The sequence below is a fragment of the Panicum virgatum genome, chromosome 3K (assembly GCF_016808335.1).
Source record: "Panicum virgatum strain AP13 chromosome 3K, P.virgatum_v5, whole genome shotgun sequence".
In the NCBI taxonomy this organism is placed as follows: Eukaryota; Viridiplantae; Streptophyta; class Magnoliopsida; order Poales; family Poaceae; genus Panicum; species Panicum virgatum.
The window spans coordinates 62704468-62724508 of record NC_053138.1 but is presented as its reverse complement, the minus strand read 5'-3'; the positions used below and the strand labels follow the sequence as shown (position 1 = coordinate 62724508).

General features: G+C 47.8%; 4 protein-coding genes across 6 annotated transcripts; 2 read left to right on the top strand and 2 right to left on the bottom strand.

Moving 5' to 3' along the window:
* Positions 1-133: 133 nt before the first annotated feature.
* Positions 134-874, top strand: LOC120701604. Its single transcript, XM_039985586.1, has one exon. The coding sequence runs from the start codon at positions 190-192 to the stop codon at positions 661-663; it is 474 nt and encodes a 157-aa protein (XP_039841520.1). The 5' UTR covers positions 134-189; the 3' UTR covers positions 664-874.
* An 880-nt stretch (positions 875-1754) lies between these two features.
* Positions 1755-6739, bottom strand: LOC120700177 (probable serine/threonine protein kinase IRE). Of its 2 annotated transcripts, none has more exons than XM_039984395.1 (11): positions 4547-6739; positions 4233-4325; positions 3923-4127; positions 3729-3814; positions 3372-3460; positions 3213-3264; positions 3061-3117; positions 2741-2917; positions 2549-2626; positions 2305-2429; positions 1755-2215 (listed from the first exon to the last, which is right to left on the bottom strand). In XM_039984395.1, exons 1-10 carry the CDS (start codon positions 6734-6736, stop codon positions 2349-2351), a joined length of 3108 nt encoding a protein of 1035 aa, XP_039840329.1. In that variant the 5' UTR covers positions 6737-6739; the 3' UTR covers positions 1755-2215; positions 2305-2348. The 2 variants fall into 2 exon arrangements, with proteins under 2 accessions (XP_039840329.1, XP_039840330.1); XM_039984396.1 differs by having other exon boundaries at positions 1755-2206.
* An 846-nt stretch (positions 6740-7585) lies between these two features.
* On the top strand, positions 7586-8167 carry LOC120701151 (the record flags this gene model as incomplete). Its single annotated transcript, XM_039985295.1, has 1 exon — positions 7586-8167. A coding segment is annotated over one exon (348 nt), but the record flags the coding sequence as incomplete, so codon positions are not given.
* Positions 8168-12547: 4380 nt separating this feature from the next.
* Positions 12548-18490, bottom strand: LOC120700178 (protein YABBY 6-like). Of its 2 annotated transcripts, none has more exons than XM_039984397.1 (6): positions 18096-18490; positions 14569-14694; positions 13717-13867; positions 13523-13571; positions 13290-13365; positions 12548-12932 (listed from the first exon to the last, which is right to left on the bottom strand). In XM_039984397.1, the coding sequence occupies exons 1-6, from the start codon at positions 18168-18170 to the stop codon at positions 12813-12815; spliced, it is 597 nt and encodes a 198-aa protein (XP_039840331.1). In that variant the 5' UTR covers positions 18171-18490; the 3' UTR covers positions 12548-12812. The 2 variants fall into 2 exon arrangements, with proteins under 2 accessions (XP_039840331.1, XP_039840332.1); XM_039984398.1 differs by having other exon boundaries at positions 12551-12932; positions 13717-13852; positions 18096-18456.
* Positions 18491-20041: the final 1551 nt, after the last annotated feature.

The window sequence follows — 20041 nt, the reverse complement described above, 5'->3', positions numbered from 1 at the left end:
GTCTCACGTTCCTCCCCTCGCCTGCTTTCGTCCATGGCCAGCTAGCCTATAAACCGACCCACAGGTCCCCCCTTGTCCTCGAGCCTCCCTCCCATGGTCAGAGCTAGGAGGAGCAGAGATCGCGAGGCGGCGGCCCGGCCGTGGTGGAAGCTCGTCGTCGGAAGGCGGGGGCCGGCGGGCTTGATCGCGATGAAGCGGAGCGGCAGCTGCAGCGGCGAGGGGAGCTGCCTGGGGCTGGTGGTCATGGCCGTGGTGTCGACGGGCATCATCCTCATCTCGTACCACCTCCACCGCCGGCTGGAGGCCGACATGAAGGTCAAGATCGGCGAGGGGGCGGCGAACCTGCAGCAAGACCGGCGCCGGCGCCGGCCGCGGGGGGCGAAGAAGGTCATCAAGAAGGTTCGGTTCGCGGACTACGTGGTGGAGCCGTCGTCCAACAACGAGGAGTACCGGAGGCGGGTCTGGTCGTCGTCGCCGTCGTCGTCGACGACGACGACGATCACTAGCGGCGCCGCGGTGGACGCCGAGACCCTCAGCCTCAGCCTCGGCCCGCCGCCACGGAAGGGCGACGCCCTCCTCGCGCTGCCGGCGCCGACCCACGCGATGCGGCGGCGCACCCGCCGGCTGCCGCCGGAGGCCGACGCGCGCCGGCAGCGCGCGTGAGCTACGCCTGGCTAGCGGTTAGCTTGAACGCACAGATCAGCAGAGCGACCCCGGCCGTCCGGTCGTGCCAGCGGCATGCGACATGTCGTCATGCCTACCATGCTCACATTTTCAGGCGTCGCAAAGCTAGCTTTCCTCGACTAAGTTGTAATAAACCGATCACCCAAGATCGTAACGTGCCATGCTGCCATCTGGAATATACTACAATCGCTTTAATTTCTGGGATCATGTTTGTTTTTTTACATCGAAAAAAATGTTTGATTTTTTTTACAACTCTCGACTAGGTATAGGTGCATGTATGTTATGTGAGCATATACGAGCGAGGTCACACCTAACATCAGCACCGCGCACCGCCCAACTCACACCACATGTGAATATTAAGACATACACACTACACACATCACCTTGAGTATACGCATATCCGGACGAGCCTCCTCTGAGGGACTTGTCCCACTGAGCATGTGGACCCTAGTGCGGTCAGGCCCACATGTCAATGGAGTGAGCCCCTCCGCAGTAGTGAGCGAAGAGGAACCCTTTCCACATATATCCTTAGGAAGATTCATGGAATCTAGTAGGTTCCACATCACAATTCCACTTCAACGCCACGCAAGAGGTGATAAATTTATTTTGGCCGCAAGCCCTAATAAGAGAAGCAAGTGTAATCTTATATCGCACTGTTATAAAAGCGAAAGATACCACAATTTTGATTGCTCTTAAAAAGAAAAAAAACTGGATAATAATTTGGAACCAAATCTACTGATTTCACCGACAACTAAATTAGGATAATTTACCTTTCAAAAAATAAATCAGGATCAGTGGTATGGGTGGGAGGTCGATTACTAACGTGCTTTAGAAATAGGTATAGAATTAGCGCAGAGTTAGGAGAGTCAAATAGCGTGGTGTCTCTGGAATTCAGAGTTGATACGCATTTTTTGTATCACGTACGCGTGTGGGAAGTGCGAGAGAGACAGACTGACAGAGAACAAGTGCAAAAGCAGGGGAGACTGGATTCCTGGGGACTCTGGTCTCGTCGCAGATTCTTCTTGCGTTGCGATAAGGGTTGGGCTGGCTGGCCTCTGAAAGAGCATGCCTGGCTCTGCAACCTCATAGAATACAACCCATCAATTGCTATCACGTCAGGTTACACTTGTACACATGAACTTTTCATTTCAACACTGGCTATCACAGGTACTACCTATTGTGGTATCTCTCTACAAACAAGGTATACATCTACAACCAGTTGCCAGAGATGATCACAACAGTGGATGTCATGATACCGTCCTATCTTCTGATAATGGCCTCGGTGCAAAAGCCATTGCTTACTAGCACTGTGCATGCTTTTTCATCTCACCACTATTCTACTTCTTCTTGGTCATTCAGCATGCATTTGTATATTTTTCCCTTTCCTCAAACAAAGCATGTGTTTCACCATAGAAATGGATCTCCTAATCCGCTCACTAACTGGTCTGAGCAAGTTCCGGATGAAATGTTTGCAGGTTCATTTCCTCACAGCGTCATCGATCAGAGCGTGTACAGCCCCTGACTAAAAGAACTGAAGAGAGAATGAGTAGTGTTAGCTTAGCTCTACTCAATGTTCAATAGCTGACAACATTCAGCAATAGCCAATAGGACGTTGCCTACCTTGTGGTTTGTGGGGGATATGCTGCTCTAGTGAATCCATGCTCTCAGGATTTCGAAGACTGTAAAGGGTCCTCGTTGTGCTTCGTTATCAGATCGTAGTTCATCGATGCTAACTGGGAGATGTTCTGCAGATCACAAAAGGAAGGAAAAGGAAATTCAGTCATCAAAGACAAGATCCAGTAATGTTGGTGGTAAAATTCAGATCAAAACAGCAAGGGATTTTTATTTTCAGATATTGGGTTACCTTGAATGAGAAGTTGCTGAAGGAATACTTCACTGACAGTGGCGCGCCGAATTCTTCCATGCTACCACACTCATCACCCTGACAATGTTTCAGCAGGAAAATCGAAGTAAATTCATGATGAGGCCTGAACATGTCAACCGAAAAGGGGAAAACTGATTAAACAGGAATCATCTTATGATCCAGCACGCATACATCTTCCTCGTAGTCACAACTGTGTGGGCTGCTGCAGCAGCTCATGCTGCTGGTCTCGCTCCTGTCGTCGTACTCGTTGCCGGGCGCATTGACATGCTCGTCGGCGGTGCCCCAGGCGTGGCGGCAGGCGAAGTAGCTCGTGTCGTACTCATCATCTGTAGAAGGGATAAATGCAACCTACAAACAAGATGAAGCTAGAAATTAAGGGACTCTCATTTAGGCAGTCAGTTTTTTGAGTTTTTGAATTTTTGCACTACTCTAGTTTCTTAAAAAATGTGTGACTGTACTATTCAGTACTATATAAGTGGTTTAGTAGTAACCTTTTGCCTGGCAAGCATATCCCAGTTGATGTCTTTGAAGAACGGATGAGCCTTTACCTGCTCTAATAGCATATTTCAGTTAGTGTCATACATGTGCACAATACTAGTCATTTTGCAATAGTTGTAATAAGAAGAAAAAGAAAAGGGAGTACCTCTCCGGCTCCGGTCGCGCCTAATCTTTGCACCGGGTTTTCCATAAGCAGCCTAATATGGCGAGAAAATTAGTCGAAATAGCATTTGCAACATGAAGACCTAGTGTGCGCATATGATTGTAATTTTTTGTAAAACCTTATATTCTTTTTCTGACTTACTTGTCAATCAAGTCATACGCTTCAAAACTCAGTTCCTCTGGTACATGTGGCCAAGGTATTTCCCGATTCATTATGTTGTCAAATATTATCTGCAGCCAATCGATGGTTATCGGTTAATCAACATAATTGTTGTCAGAAAAAAAACACACACAAGAAGAGTCAACATTGCCCCTTGTCCGTTCATATAATTCATGAAAATCTTAATGATCTATGGTCAGAAAATAAATAATCTTCCTGTTTATTCAGAAATTAATTATCCCTTATAGTGCAGTTTCATATTTCAACTTTAGATCCACCATTTCTATGAACAAAACATGGAATAAGTACAAGAAAATTTGGGAGAAATTGTACATGTACCTGTGGGTGCTCGGCATTGAAGGGCGGAATCCCCACAAGCAGCTCAAAGAGGATGATCCCAACTGACCACCAATCTGCAGTCGGACCTGCATTTGGGGGGGGGGGGGGGGGGGGGAGAAAAACAGATCGACCATGTCATTGAATTTCACTCCAAATTCCCCTCTCTGAAGCACTGAAGCAGAAGATGTAGAAACCGTGGGTCATGCCGAGCAGGATCTCGGGCGCCAGGTAGTCCGGCGTGCCGACGGCCGTCTGCTTCTGCCGCTGCTGCCGCTGCTGCGCGCGTTGCTCCGCGTCCGCCGGCTGATGGTCGCCGAGGAGGACGCTGCTGACATCCGGGCCCGACAGGTCGTCCGTGCTGTTGATCAGGCCAACTTTTGACAGCCCAAAATCGGTCAGCTGCATATCATCCAAGTCAACAGTTTGCATTGATGAACATTATTGTTCATTGTCTGATCAACAATGGGAGGAAACTCTCAGAAAGCAATGGGTACCAATTAGTACCTTTATATGGCCATCGCGACCGATCAACAAGTTGTCAGGCTTGAGGTCACGGTGGATGACATTCATGGAATGCAGGTACTCCAATGCAAGAACCTGCTAGTCAGACAGGGATGAGAATTGAGATGTCATGGCTCCTATTCAGACATTATTCAGTGTTGAAGGAAGAAAGAAAGAAAGAAAGCCATATATACTAGATGATTGATGTTTTTCAGAATTCAGATATTGCAGCAAATTAAAATGATGTCAAGATCATCATCATGCACCTCACAGGATAAATAAATAAATAAAGTAACTAAAAGCCATTGGCAACTCACGAGCTCGGCGATGTATGTCCTGGCCATGTCCTCGTGGAGGCAGCCGAGGTTCCTGAGGAGGGAGTAGAGGTCCCCGCCGTTGAGGTACTCCATGACGAGGTACAGGTTCTCCCTGCAGGTGAAGGAGTAGAAGAAGCGGACGACGAAGGGGGTGCGCGCGGAGATGAGGATGTCGCGCTCCGCCAGGATGCTCTCCACGGCGTTCTTCCGGATCATGTCCGCCTTCCGGAGCACCTTGATGGCGAAGAGGTCCCCCGTCACCCGCTTCCTGGCGAGGAAGACGCGCCCGAAGGCGCCGCGGCTGATGGGCTTGATGATCTCGAAGTCCTCGATCGACGTCCGTTCCTTGAACCTGGCGGCGTTCCCGGCGGCGTTGAGCGCCTGGCTCGTCCGCGAGCTCACGCTGCTCTCCATGGGCCCGTCCTCGTCGATCGGGTGCAGCAGCTGCTGGTCGCCGCCGGCGTTCATGTCGTCGATCTGCCCGCACAGCTGCATGAACTTCTCCTGCAGGAGCTTGGCGATCCTCCGGCCGAAGGTCTCGACGACGAGGGCGTCGACCTTGCGCGTGTCGATGACGGCGTTGAGGTCCTCGAGGTAGGAGCTGAGGTCCTCGAGCGAGTTGTACTCGGAGCTCTTGATGCTCTCAATGCCGCGGGCGATGGCCAGCAGGCTCTCGATCTGCTGGAAGTTCTCCAGCTCGGCGAGCGCCCCCCTGTGCTTCTGCTTATTGGTCGGCTGCGACGAGGAGGAGGACTCGGCGGCGTGGCTCGACCGCGGCGTCAGCAGCGGCGACGGCGGCAGGCTCCCCGACGCCGGCGTCAGCGCGCCCTCCGGGAAGAGCTCGGCGGAGGGCACGCTCAGCAGGTGGGAGAGGCCGGCGTCGTTGTCGGCGGCGGCGTTGGGGAAGGAGGACGCGTCGGACTCAGACGACGAGCTCGCCCGCTCGCCGGAGAAGCCGCGCGACTCGAAGGAGGCGAGCACGCGGTCGAGCACCTCGGCGACGCGGAGCAGGCGCTGGTCGGCGGTGTGGCCCTTGGCGTCGCAGCGGTCGGCTAGCGTGCACACGACGAAGTGGCCCTCGGCGTGCGCCATGGGGATCTCGAAGTCGCAGATGCGGCAGATCATCCGCGGCTTGCCGTCGACGATGATCTGCTGCGCCTCCGGATACCGGGACGGGACGGCCTCGAGGTTCGCCGCGGCGGCGCCGCCCGCCAGGCACGCCAGCCCGTCGGGGTGGATGCTCGCCGCGTCCACGCGCTCCACGATCTCGTCCACGCTCGCCTTGCCCTGCTGCCGGCTGATGATGGGCTGCTGCTTCTTCTCGTCGGCGGCGGCGGCCTTGGTGGTGTCGGCGCCGCCGGCGTTCTTTTTCTCGGCGGGGGAAGGCAGCTTCTTCCAGGACGCCATCTTGCCGGACGACGGGGAGTGCTGGTCAGCAGCCGCCGGCGAGGAGAAGTCGAAGTCGAGGGTGAGGTGCTTGTGCTCGAGCATCCGGCGCCTGATGAGGCGCTCCTTGAGCTCGGTGAGGCTGGAGGTGCTCTTGCGGCCGAGGGGGTCCCCGCCGGGGAAGAGGCCGAGGTCGCTGAGCTGGTGCAGGCCGAGCACGTGGTGCCCGCCCTCGTCGGCGGCGAGCTCCTTGCGGAACTGGAGCAGGCGCGTGCAGCGCGTGAGGATGAAGAGGATGCGGGTGTGGGCCTGCTTGGGGAAGCCGGCGGGGAGCTCCTGGCGGCGGTCGTCGAGGCCCTGCACGATGCCCTCGCAGCGCGCCCACAGCTCCTCGGGGCTCATCTCCGCGCACCGCTGCGCCGCCACCAGCAGGTCCTCCAGCGCGAGGCGGCGCTCCTCGTCCGGCTCGTCGCCCCGCTCCAGCGCGCCGACGAGGTCCCCCGCGAACACGCCCAGCTCGCTGTCCACCTCCTCCTTGAGCCGGACGAACTTGGTGCGGATGGCGCCGATCAGCTCCTCGGGGCCGCCGCCGCCGCGCACCATCTTGCTGCGCATGGCCCCCGGGGCGGCGCCGCTCAGCTCGTGCGAGAAGCTCTTCACGTCGGGCGGCCGCTTCCGGCGCCCGCTCGTGGCGCGCAGGATCGCGCGGAACCGCGGCGAGTCCATCTCCCGAGCGCAGCCGGCGGCGTCCACCACCGCCGGCCGCCCACGCGCGCCGCCGCCCTTGGCCTGCGGGCCAGACATAGCGTGTCGATGAGCACCGTCACGTATGTACGTGGCCGCCACCTCCCAATTATTTGTTTAGGTACCTCCATGATCGCAACGTGCGCGCAGGTCAACAAATTCCTCCCCCGCCAGCATCTTTTTTTACATGCTTCAAACGAATCCATAAAATCCGATCAAATTTACAAATCCATCCATAACATCAGGTACAAGATCATCAAATGCAGAATTATTTCTCTCCCTCTTTTTTTTTTTTGGAAAGAGCACATGCTGGATTCAATTCATGCGAGCAAGGAGAGGGACCGGAGAATTTTGTAACCAAAGGCATGTAAATTGAAATGCTATGTTTGCTTTAGCTATTTCATTCTCTCAAATCGTAGTCTTTGGATCCAAACATGCTCCGCTAAAAGCGCGTCACATACCTGATGAAGAAGTCGCCGTTGATCGATCCGCGACGCTACCGACCTCTATGTGGATCGACACTGAACTTTTTCTTGTAAAATGAACAGGAGCTAATTTTAACATCAGGTGCCTACTGTTGTCAAGGCAGGAACTAAAAAGAAGGGGTGGCCCCACATGTCAGCCCTCCCCACAAGCAGCAACCACCACCACCAGAGACAGAGATCGGCTTAACGGGTTTCCAGCCGCGAAAATAGATGTGGCGGTGGGGCCCACCAAAACGGGAGCCGAACCAACCCGCCGCTTCTCTCTATATACGATACGCCGCGCGCATGCCGCCACCGCCTCTCCGCCGTCTCTCGCCCTGCCGCGCCGATCGGATGCGCCTCCTCTCACCGCCGGCCGCCCGCTGCCACTCCCCGCTCGAACCTAGAGGCCAGTGATGGCGCCGCGCCGCGGTCTCTGACGGCGGCGGCGGCGGTGACGGCGGCGGAGTGCGCCGCGGTGTGCTGCTGCTTCCCGTGCGCCGTGGTGGAGCTCGCCGTGCTCGCGGCGGTGCGCGTGCCCGCGGCGCTCTGCCGCCGCGCCATCCGCGCCCGGAGGCGGCGGCGGCGCGCGGCCCGCGCCGCGCAGGCCAGGAGGAAGGAGATGGACGACCTCGTCGCCGCGGACGCCACGGACAGGAACGGCGTCGCCATGGACTTGTGCTACTGGGCGCCCAAGCACGACGACCTCGCCGAGGTCGAGAAGGAGGTCTGGGCCAGCTTCCAGGGCGCCGGCTTCTGGCGGAGCCCGTCGCAGCGCGAGGAGAGGAGGTGACCGCCGCCGCCATGTTTCCCGGCAACCCATCCGGTTTCTTGCACTCGATGATCCGTCACATCGATCGCGATCACCCAACCTTACATGCCCCGCCCAGTCCCCCTAGGAAAAAGATTAACCCCAGCGACGACCACTGCTATTACCAGATTTCTTGCTCTTGTTTTCTTTTTCCGAATTTTTGTTCCATGGGAGGAGAAAGAAACCGTGCATGCTTAGGGAAGGGAGGCAAAAATTGAATTCTTCATCTGTGTGCTTTAATTTTATATATGCTGTGCTCGTGTTGAATCCCAAGTAGACGCAGGAGTTAAACGTCCGTGTGTATCCATCTGATCCTTTGGTGGAGGAATACAAATTGTGTGGTCCATTATTCAACAAAGCCGGGCTTGGTGATTGCACGAATTAAACCTACCACGGCCACATCATGTATATCAAATAAATAGATGGTCAAATGCACGAGTTAAAGCAACAGTGAATGCACAAGTTAAGTAATACTTACTTATAATAGTGTAACGCTAAGATGGCTCTCAGGAACACTTCATCACGGCTGATATAATAATAATAATAATAATAATAATAATAATAATAATAATAATAATAATAATAATAATAATAATAATAATAATAATAATAATAATAATAATAAGACATAGTACACTTGCTCTTAGCCTTGTTGGGCTCAATACTGCAACAGACAGAGTTTTAAAGAGGGCCGTTGTTATTCCGTTGTCCACTTGGTTGGGCCCTTACACGTTGGGCCGGGGCGTGTAGTTCTAGGACTGAAACGTCGCGCGTCGCTCATCATTTGCATGCATTGGGTCTCCAATGCAACACAACACACACAACGCATGCATCCATTGCAGCTTTGCTTGGAAGACGATCGAAGCTAGCCGCGCGCTGCACATTCAGTTCTGTGCTGCTCCCGCGCCGCCGGATCTCCGACCAAACAATCCTACCAGCTAGCAGTAGTGATCATCAGTACAAAAACACTTGCCAAAACAAAACGAAAATAATCTTGTGAATCTAGCTAGTAGCTAGCGCGTGTAGAGGTACGGTACGATAGAGATGGAAACCAATCAGAGTAGGATCGGGTTCGGATCTACTCCCTCCGACCAAATGAGTAGTTGTTGTACTAGTAGCTTCATCAGTCTCTCGACTCTAGAGAGTAGGGGGTGGGCCATGCATGCGCCGCGTTCGTTGCCTGTCGTCTTCCCCGGCGGCGGCCGCCAGCTATGAATATGAATTGTCGGAGTCTATGTTTGTAGCATGGGACAGGACAGGCTCCAAGATGAGACGTACCCCTGTCGTTGCTGCTGCAGTCCTGAAAGTCTGCAGCGGGGGGTTTAATTCGGCACCTGCAACGTCTGATACGGCATAGCCTTCTTCAGAATTCAGAATTCAGGCCGGCCGGCCTGGCCAGCATTTGTCGTCGATCGTCGCCCGGGGGGCCGCGCGCGGAAGCCGCCGTCGTTTTCCCGCAGGGGCCTGGCCGGCCGGCCGGAGATCGACGCCCCGGCGTTAATGCCATGTCGTCGTCGCTCGCCCATGTGCTATGCCGCCGGGCCCTGGCCGGCGGAATTACACTTCCGACGGTTGGGTTTTTGCACGGAGAACCAAGAACATGCATCGGCATTGCCGTCAGTGACTGCTGCAAAGTTACTGAATATTTTGATCGCTAGCTGCTGCATGCGCCACTTACCGCTACTGGCATCACATCCTCTTTCTATTTATGAGCTAGCCAGTGATGCTAGCTTTACTCATCATCGATGCTTTCTGCTTGTTCATCACGATCGATCCACCTGCTGCATTGGCATGGGGGTGGCGAATCTATTATATTATCTAATTAATCACCCCCCTCTAGCTTACCCCGGGATTTTTTTTTGAAAATACGGCAGAAGCACTGCTCATTCATATAAGAAGAACTCCGGGAATTTGAGAGCTGGCTTTTCAGTGACACAAATGTTACTGCTCTGCACATCTGGGACCAACACCAGCTTGTCATCACTTTGCTTGGCATGGGAAACATGATGCACTGCTCATTCAGACTTCAGTAGCTAGCAGCCCACACGTCAGCTGGACGTACAAAAGGACGCGTGCTATCTATATACATGGTCATCCGGCCATGGACAAGTAGTCATCCACTAAAATTGTAATGAGAGGCCATCTGGAGGGAATTATGTTAATTACTGGTTCTTCATCCTATAGTAAACACATCTTGGTCATCCATCAACAGGCATAGGGTGACAAATTATTACACTCACTTGCACGACATTTAAGCCTACCGAACACTAGATCTTCTCATTTGTGTGAAAGGTTTGGTATAATCTAGTACCTTTCTCTCTTTCTTTTTGAAAAAAAATAATGCACAAGTGGAGTTTTAAGTTAAAAGTTTGTAGGGTGATAGAAGACTTCATAAGTTATGTTTAGAATATATTATGAATTTTTTGTCATTACTTTTTATGCAATTATTTATCCAAAGGATTAATTTATTATTATATGTCTAGCCTATCCAAATAATGATAAAAATCTACACGTATTTTAGTAACATATGTTGCAACACCTAATAGCATCCTTCAAAGTTTTAACTTAAAACTCCACTTGAGAGTTGAGAAACAAAAAAATTATAAAAGGGTAAATTAAACCAATTGATATAGATTTTGGAGTAATTTGAACCAAAAGATAGTTCAGGGGTTATCCGAACTTTGGTCATACTTTATGGTGTAATTTAGACTTTTTCGCTTTTTGTTGGCATGTGTGATGTAAAATATTTTCTTGCATATTTACTTTGGTTCTATAAAATTCTGACATAACACTTCTGTGTTTGAAAAAGGGCATTCGGGTTACCCGAAAAATTTGGGTCAAGTATTTCGGGTTTTCTAAAATTCGAGTTTTCAGAAATGCTACCCGGAATTTACTCTGAAAAATCAATACCCAAAATTTCGGGTACCCAAAAGTTCGGGTTTACCCCGATATGCCCGAGATCCTCCAATCTGTAAGCTGCCACCGGCTGGTGCTCCTCTGCTCTCCCCCGAGATCGATGCACAGCGGTCAGCGGCAGCCGAGGAGGGCAGCACCGCGCCGCTCGGGACCGGCGGCGACATGAGGTGTGGAGAAAGAGAGAGAGAGAGAGAGAGAGAGAGAGAGAGAGAGAGAGAGAGAGAGAGAGAGAGAGAAAGAGAGAGAGAGATCCTTCAATCCGCAAGCCGCCGCCGGCCATTGCTCCTCTGCTCTCCCTCGAGGTTGATGCGCAGCGGCGGCCGGCGAGGGCGGCGCTGCGGCACTCGGGATCGGCGGCGGCGGACACGAGTTGTAGAGAGAGAGAGAGGGTTGTGCTGCGCTGCGTACTGAGGAGAGTGAGGGAGTAATAAGGGCGGTGGCCGGTGAGGGTGGCGGCGGCGCTGTGTATTGGGGATGACGACGAGATGCGTCGGTGTTGTCACGGCCTCATGGGCACTCGAGGTCGAGGGCTCGAGGCAAGGCTCATCCGCTTACGGTGGCGCTGGCCACTGGGCATGGGGCGGCGGGTGGCGGCGGGCGGTGCTTGGCCGGCAGGGGTGGGGGTGGGGGGTACTGAGGTAGCGGCTGGCAGGGGAGTGGGGGTGGCACTGGTCAACTGGCTAGGGTTAGGGTTAAGGGGCTTGGTGGGCTGGACTGGAATGAATAGCATATTTGGGCTGGGCTAGTTTTCTGGTTATTCGAGTAGTTCATGTACCGTGGCCTCATACCCGAATTACCCGTAATAATTTCGCGTATTGTGGATTGGAACCCTTATTAGGGTTTGGGTTTTTTGGGTTCGGGCTCGAGTTTTTTGGGTTCGGGCTCGAGTTTTTTGGGTTCGGTCTTCGGGTATTTTGCCCACCCATACTCGTCTGGTATGAATCATTATTTGAGTAAGTTCCTGAGTTTATGTATAGTGGTAATTTCTTGGTAAAATTATTCTCTTGTTGTTATTCATTTGCGGGTTCATTGTCCGTTCTTGTAGCGGATACTCTATTAGAGGGCTTCAGATAAAGTGGGTAAACCCCATACATCGCTAGAGTAATAGTCGACTGCATAGACTTTGTGTGTAGGCCCTAGATTACCTTTGTTTGCTGTGAGCCCCCACGGTGTCGTAGGGTAGGCAGTAGGTGGTGACACCCTCGCTCTATCCGTCCATCACATTTCGGCATGTCTTATCTGTTCGTCATGTTTTGGCGTGTCTTATCCTTCCGTCACATTTTGACGTGTCTTGTGAACTCCCTCACATCCGGAGTCAGAGTATAGCTAATATCCGAAGGGTCTTGGTAGACCAGGTTCAGACCGGCGCCTGAAGTAAACAAATAGTAGCTAAGTTTATCTTTCCTTGATCCTTTCTCTCAGACAAACCACACTAACTAGGCCATTCTACCTCTTGTTCTTCATGGTAAACTAGCTAGAAGACCGTTATACCTCCATTCTCTGAGAAAATACGATACCGTAAATATTGTCTGGGTGAAATGCTACAACGGTATATCCACAGGCTTGCGGATTTATTTGTGAATGTTGTGAAATACCAACAACATCGAACAATTGGTTCCTCATTTTTATGAGAATCAGACGCGGGCGCAAGCGCGCGCACACACAGAGAGGTTCACACAATAATAATATGGTGAAATGATTTATTAAGTCGTCTTAGTTCAACGAAGCGCCTAATAGCAATTCATGTGATTGTACATTTCACCTCGATCCCGCCACTTTATCACTCGCTACTATGTACTTACGTATCTCTTGACAAGTTTTTTTTCACCCATTAATAAGTAGTAACTTATTTTCCCCTCTTCCTCTTAATTCTTTACTCACAGTATATTTTAATTTGTGGTATTGATTCTTGCATCCATGCAGTTTATGGACACACGGATATCTATCAGTAGAGACCTTGGATCTTCTTAGGCGCCGGAGACGCTGAGACAGCCTCGTCGACCAGCTTCTTGCCACCCTCCCTTCCGGGGCTTAGCCCAAAATGGATATTTGGATAATGTGCCCACTGCAACAATATGTAAAATAATTTATGTTAATTAATTTATGTAACTGACACTTACAAATTAAGTAATTCACAATAATGGTACACATGTAAATATGCATGCTTGTAAAAGAATGGATGAAACTGAGGTGCTCAGCTAAAAGTGTGGTGGGAATACGGGGCATATAATAAGTTGAGACAAATAATTTTTTTCTCAACTAAAAACAGCATGTTCTAAACCTTGGGTATGCCTAGATTTCATAAAAAATATTCAACATAATGCATGACAATTTCTTCTGTGACTAGAGTTAAGTTAGTGAGATATGCTTAGAAAAGAAAATTTCGGAGCTAGAATGATTGCACAGAATTAAATATGCTTACGTTCTTGGCTGCTGTGCTGAAGGCTTCCCTGTGGCTAATGTCAGGGTTGTTTGCTTTTATCCTGCGGATCTCTTCCCTGCGAGATTATATAAATGTACAAAATGTTTAATAAAATCAAACTTAAAGCTGTTATTGTGGTTTCTCTGTAGACAGATATAAAAAATATACAATGCATTTTTCTTATATTTAACTTGCAAGATTGATGAATTGAAGGAAATTAGAACTAAACTCACTTGATGAATCTGTTGTACGCTGATGGGACCCGTTGCCTCTTCTCCGGAGCTGTAGTTTCAAGCAATGATTCAAACATAAAACAAGTCAAAATAGATTGACCCATGATTGCATGCAACACTAAACTAAAAAGGTTAACAGTACTAATTGCCAATATGTTTTACATGCTCTGTCCAAATAAAGAAATGCAACTTACGACGAGCACTTAGCGTCTGTTCCTGCAGCAGGAGGTGTTCGTTTTGTGGCGAGTACATCATAGGCAGTCGGAACTTAGAGGACGAAGAGCCAAACTCCAAATGACTGCCATTGATGCCATGGGCCTTGATGTTCTTCTGGGAATCGAACAACTGAATTTAACACATGTTAATCGCAAAACGATAATAAATAGTACTTGGGGACAAAGTTAAAGAAATTATAGCTAATTAGGTTTTTATGATGCCACGACAGTGAGGCCAACTTACACTAACTAGCTTAAAAAGTAAGGTGAAGCTAGCAAATAAACCAGTGTAAAAGTGGCAGACCTTGTTGCTGTAACTATACTTCTCTTCTCTAGACAGAATGTGTACCCAACGTAGCAGAGGTCGTACGATTTGATTGTACGAGTAGCACTGTCCGAAACAGACATCGAAGTGACTTGTGCATGCGTGACGTTTTTCTGCTAGCAGCCAGCAGCTATTGCAGGCCCGCCAATTAGAGAGAGTTTGTTTGGCCAGTATTGCCACGCTGTACGTACACATGGCTACCGCAGACGGCAACATGGATTAATGCAATGTTAATCACTGTTTCTCTCAATCATCAGTGTACGGCAGCCCACACACGCATAGGATCCCACAGTATCAAGCTGATCTTTCAGACACTGTACTGTACAGAAGCACTGCAACTGTTCCCCTGTACTTATTCATCATGGATGATTTTGATTTTCAGTACGCATCTGTGCTACTTAGTAAAAGGTCCATGAAACGAAATCGATTTGTGCAATAATGTTTTCAGTATGTGTGTGGTTGTCCAATAATTGTCCTAATAAAATTTGTGCATATATACTACATACCTGTAGCTGATCTTGTTGCTCTGGGAGTGAGTGCATCAGTGCTCTCAGGTTCACTGACAATAGATTTGCGCAGTGTCCACACCGGACTGTCACGATGTTGAGCATGCTATTCCCTGGGACACTCACCTGGCAGTCACGGCACATAAATATACCAGCATGAGAGAGAGAGAGAGAGAGAGAGAGAGAGAGAGAGAGAGAGAGAGAGAGAGAGAGAGAGAGAGAGAGAGAGAGAGAGAGAGAGAGAGAGAGAGAAGTAACAAGTTCCAGCATCCAGAGAAAGATCATGTCCAAGTCCAAAGGAAAACAAACGAGAAAAAATCAAATATCAAGGTAGATCGAAAAGGACTGAAGTGAGATTCACACCAGGTAGCTTTTCTAGCCCTACTTTTGTTGTTGTCACTTTAACCAGCTGCATCATCATCAAGCTGCTGCTGGTCCAACACATTACTTTTATCAGAGCTTGTTGCTATTGCTCTGCCTGCTGATGGGGTTCTCACTTTTCTAACACACCTGCATGCTGATCACTTTTGTTCTCTTGCTTCCCATGCTTTTCTCTCTTGGGAGTACCTCAAACACAATCTGATAGTCTAGGTTAAAATCATGGCGCAGTTTGATATTATCTATATTCACCGTCTTTCCGGCACTCACTCCCAGAAGAATGAATAAACAAAAGTCCATTGGATGACACCTACCAATGATTGTGCATGTAGGTGTGTTAGCCCATGCACATGTACACACACAAAAGGCCAATATGGATGGATTATTGCTACCATGCTGTTGTGTGTGCGCCTGATCAGAAACACAAGCTAGAGAGTGAGAGGGTGTGTGTGTGTGTATGTGTATGTGTGATATGATGTACTAGATAGCACTGAATAATGCAAGGATAGACTTTGAGCGTGCTCATTGGCCACACAAAGTTAAAATATTGAAGGCAAGCAATAGAGGAAAGAAGCAAAGATAGTGACGCTTCATGCAAAACCACTTCACGCAAACTCACATGCAGATGCTACTTGGATCAGTTATTCAACAGTACAAGGTGCTGCTAGCTTGATCTGGTTTATAGTTAATTTTCTTACTTGTTTCTCGTTAGAAAAGAACTTTAATAAGCTTGTAACTTCTAGTTCCGAGGAATAGCTAGCTCATTAGGTAACTCATTAGGAAATCATTATTATTGCAGAATTTTCTGTTGATAAATCTGTCTTCAAGCAACAAGCCGCACCTTAGCACACACTTACTAGCTTTGGTTGAATTAAATCTATAGCGGCTGGCCGTTAGCTTTAGTGGAATTCAATAATTCACCTTAGCGACAAGATGGTAAGTCCAATTCAAGCCCAAGCTAGACACATTATGCATACTCCGACCATCGCGCATATGCTCCGAAAAGAAATATATTCATGCCAATCTCTGTTTTTCCTGAAAACCCGGAATAATACTTCGCTTAGCATGCACTTTGTAAACTGTAAAGCTAACTGAAGCATGCAAAGGTGTATGTCTAGTGGCACCTCATCATGTAGAAACTACTGATCATCATCTCGCATGATCATTAGCTTACAATCGTCTGATTGTTCAGGGAACCACTACGCATACCAGTACCACTGTAAGTGTCACTATATATATTGCTTTGCTCATGGCAATAATTGACCTATTGACTCAATGAAATGAGGAAGTTAAAACATGTGCTATTTATGGTACATGCTTGCCATATTATCTATACACTTAAGTTGATGCATGCAAATTGAGCACAAATAGGTTACTAATTAGAAGGTAGAAGCTATAGATTAAATGATGATTTGATCACATTATCAGCCAATCAAGAACTATGCAAGGTACCATTGATCCAGAGATATGAGTATAAGCACATCTCAAGATATATGTACATACAAGAAAGTGAAGCAGCATGATCTAAGAAACATTTTTTTTGCTCTCCATATTACCCAATTTAGTTCCTCTTCGTTCTTTATAGACTGAGGTACTAGTATATATATGCACAATTGTTCAATATGCTTAATCAACTCTGAGGCCATATATCTTGCCTATTTCGCTCTATCATGTATAGGGCAGTGTAGTCTTGCTTTGGTATAAATCGAAAATTTGACTGCGACAATCCTCTGAATATTTCAAGCCTATCTACAAATGAACTCGGTCCCTTTATTTTCTCCCTGAACTTTTGTACGCCAAAGATCGATGGATGGAAAAAGTCAAGATAAAAAGAAGAAAGTAAACAAAAGAAGAGAGATGATATTAATTCCAGTGAGTGAGAGAGAGAGAGAGAGAGAGGCAATAGAAGGATGACATACATGGTATATAAATTATAGTTCTTGAAAATTGGATAGCTAATTCAGAAGATATATATGGAAGATGATTTGGCAGCTAGGTTAGAATTGGCTCTATTACTTCCCACCAGTAAGTTCTTCGTTGGAGTGCGACGAGGGTTTGTGCAATAGGAGGTATAGAGCTAAAGCAGCAGGGACACACACACACACACACACAATTAACTTCAGAAAATTAAAATGATTGTTATCATTCCATGTCGCTAATTAAGGGGAAATCAAATTGTATATGGTACAATTAGACATAGGAATTGTATATGGAAAAAAGATGGGATATCTGAATAAATTTGAAGACTTCCCAGTAAAATTCAAGATCTTGAAAAGCAAGGAACGAAATAACCAACAAGAAAAAACTGAAGAGTTTTTCTTTTTGAAACCTCTTTCTAGCTACATGTGTGCAATTATTCCAAGGTAGCAGTGTATATACTATTCTTTCTGGAAAATTTTGCCTATGTATAAATATATGCAAGAAAATTCAATCTTGCACCGCAATGTTTATACAGTAGCACTACAGTTCCTTTGATTTCTGTATAGTGGAACACTGTTCTCAACTAGTTTCAGGTTATTAAATTCAACGGATTCAAGAGGGCGCAACACCAGGAAAATGCAGAAATTTTGCTGTATCCCACAAATATAATACATAGGCCCCAACATAAATCGAGAAAACTTTTGGAAGTATTTTAATTGAATGATCTCCAGCAAAGTGATCACTGATGCGCGCACCTGGCTTCAAACAAAGAAACCGCAAAAGAAGGAATTTCTAAGAGAAAATTAGGAACGAAATTTGAAGGAATTGAAGAACCAAAAGATCGAGCCATCTGAGATTCTGAGGTATGATTCTCTTTCCTTCTGTTCTTGTTGAGATTCTTCTCCAAACGAATTAACCAAAAGAGTCACGGGAAATCCAATCAAAAAGTGAAGCAAATCAAGAAGAACAACCAGTCAATAATTGTGTGGCTGAGGCCGTGCCGGCCGTGAGGGTACTCTCTCCCAGTGCAGTCACGTCATCAGCTAATCCTCTCTCTCTCTCTCTTGAAAGCAGATTTACATAGACAGATAAGGGGAGAGAGAGAGAGAGAGAGAGAGAGAGAGAGAGAGAGAGAGAGAGAGAGAGAGAGAGAGAGAGAGAGAGAGAGAGAGAGCTAGACAGATCACATGCAGGCAACATAGATAGATACATAGATCGATCGATCTTACCGCGAGAACTGTGTTGCAGAAGTTGCAGTGCACATAGCACACATGATCCGCCGCTGGCGCGATCTGGACCGACATTCCTTCTGATCGTCACCGCCGCCGCTCGCTTCGCCTTTGGGACTCCCGGCAAGCAGCAACGAGGAAGAGAGGAGGAAGATGAACAGGTAAAGTTTTCAGCTAGAAAGGCAGCATGCTAGGTTAGCACATCCTACTGATATATATCTCTCGAGTATATATGTGTAGAGAGAGGGGGGGGGGAGGAGATATGGAGCTATCCCGCTGCTTTCCTCTTTCCTTTTTGCGTTGAGAGAGAAAGATGAGAGAGAGAGAGAGAGAGAGAGAGAGAGAGAGAGAGAGAGAGAGAGAGAGAGAGAGAGAGAGGGCGTGTGGGGGCAAGCAAAGCAATAGAGTTAGCAAGAAGAGTGGTTTTATTTATTTGTTGTGGTGGCTCAGCTCATGTGTGTGGAAGCAGCAGTATGCAGGAGCAGGAAGTGAGAGGGGATGAGCTGAGCTGAAATGCCATGATTGCAACAATGAGTGGGTGGGAGATACCCCCTCCTATCATGCCTATCTTACAATCATGCATGTATACATCATCTGTATCCCTGCACGCCCCCATAAATTGTCCACCAGCAAAAAATCTGCACGTATGCAGCCACTAAATTGTTCATGTATGCAGTCACTAAATTTTCACTGCTACAGTCTGCAGCACCGGTTTCTTGCAGGCTGCATTAACAAAGATTGATAAAAAAAGGGATCAGATCTCCTAGCAGTTTTTCAATGAAACTGTTCTATATTTTCTAGTTAGATATTACAATGATTGAAAAAAATAAGAGCCGTCCATCTCACAGAATTGTAAGGTGGTCAAGGTAGGAAGTACCTGACGGTACCAAATGTGGGACCAAGTACCAAAAAGAGTGAAACCGAATACTAATTTAATTTAATTTTTGTAAATACCCTCGTACTTGATATGTATTGACAAAAGAGAATGGTGGCAGTGGGTAACTGTATAGGGTTGGATATAGATGTCAATGTAAGGACAGATAAGACAGTTTGGGAGTAAAAGAGGAGGACAAGTGGGTGACCTATCTAATGCAACGTGACATGAGCTTGTTTGGCTATATAACAAACTGCTGCTGGTCTTAAAATAATTGTGGCGGCAAGCAACTTTTTTTGTTTTTATAAGACTTGGAACTACAGGAAAGGATTAGTTATTTTTATCATGTTTAGAAAGGTGGATCCACGCTGTAGCAGGTACATATTGCACTACACTTCCCGTGTAATTCATGGATTCCATAAGTTACCGTTCCATATTGCTGCTTAACGTGGCAAACATTTCTGATTCCTTGCTACATTATCTTTTGTGCTCCTCTTTTCTTGGCCTCTCTAGCTACACACATGGCTTTTTCTGTAGTGTCTGTGCCCAACTCATGGTCGATCAGCTAGTAGGCTAAGATTTGCACATGATCCGTATCTATCCATTGGATCGCTGCCCATGCCGGTGGTACGTTGACGACTGCAGGCACCACCACATGGTGTAGATTGAAGTCCCTTTCTGCCTCTCCCAGGTGGGCCCTCGCTCCCTTGCTGCACTTGGTCGATGCCATAACTTCATGGATCTGGTGCTGCAACTTGATAAGTATTTTGCACAGCAGCAATTCAATATCAATTAATGATTATATGTCTAAGATATATACAAGTTAAGCACGTTGAAGAACTAGAATATTCAAATATTTCCCGTTGTCGGATACCTTCATACTGACAAAAGTTAGTTGTGAGTACGCTCTCGAGTGTTTTTTTTTTTCATGTTGTACCATCATCTTGTCGATACAATTATCCCCCAAATCATAGGCAATATTTTTCTTGATGATTTATTCTGTAACTACCATAAAAAAATTATTATTATAATATAAGAAAGTACAAGTGCCATAACTATCAATAGGGAAATT

Bases quoted from the DNA above. Each gene is read 5' to 3' on its own strand.
- LOC120701604 (XM_039985586.1), top strand. From the start codon at position 190: ATGAAGCGGAGCGGCAGCTGCAGCGGCGAGGGGAGCTGCCTGGGGCTG.
- LOC120700177 (XM_039984395.1), bottom strand. From the start codon at position 6,736: ATGTCTGGCCCGCAGGCCAAGGGCGGCGGCGCGCGTGGGCGGCCGGCG. The intron at 3,118-3,212 runs GTACTCCCTTTT...CTATTAGAGCAG, and splicing joins GCGCGACCGGAGCCGGAGAG to GTAAAGGCTCATCCGTTCTT. The intron at 2,627-2,740 runs GTATGCGTGCTG...AAACATTGTCAG, and splicing joins GTTGTGACTACGAGGAAGAT to GGTGATGAGTGTGGTAGCAT.
- LOC120700178 (XM_039984397.1), bottom strand. From the start codon at position 18,170: ATGTCGGTCCAGATCGCGCCAGCGGCGGATCATGTGTGCTATGTGCAC. The intron at 13,868-14,568 runs GTATGTAGTATA...TGTTAAATTCAG, and splicing joins AGCAACAAGATCAGCTACAG to TTGTTCGATTCCCAGAAGAA. The intron at 13,572-13,716 runs GTAAGTTGCATT...TTGAAACTACAG, and splicing joins ACAGACGCTAAGTGCTCGTC to CTCCGGAGAAGAGGCAACGG.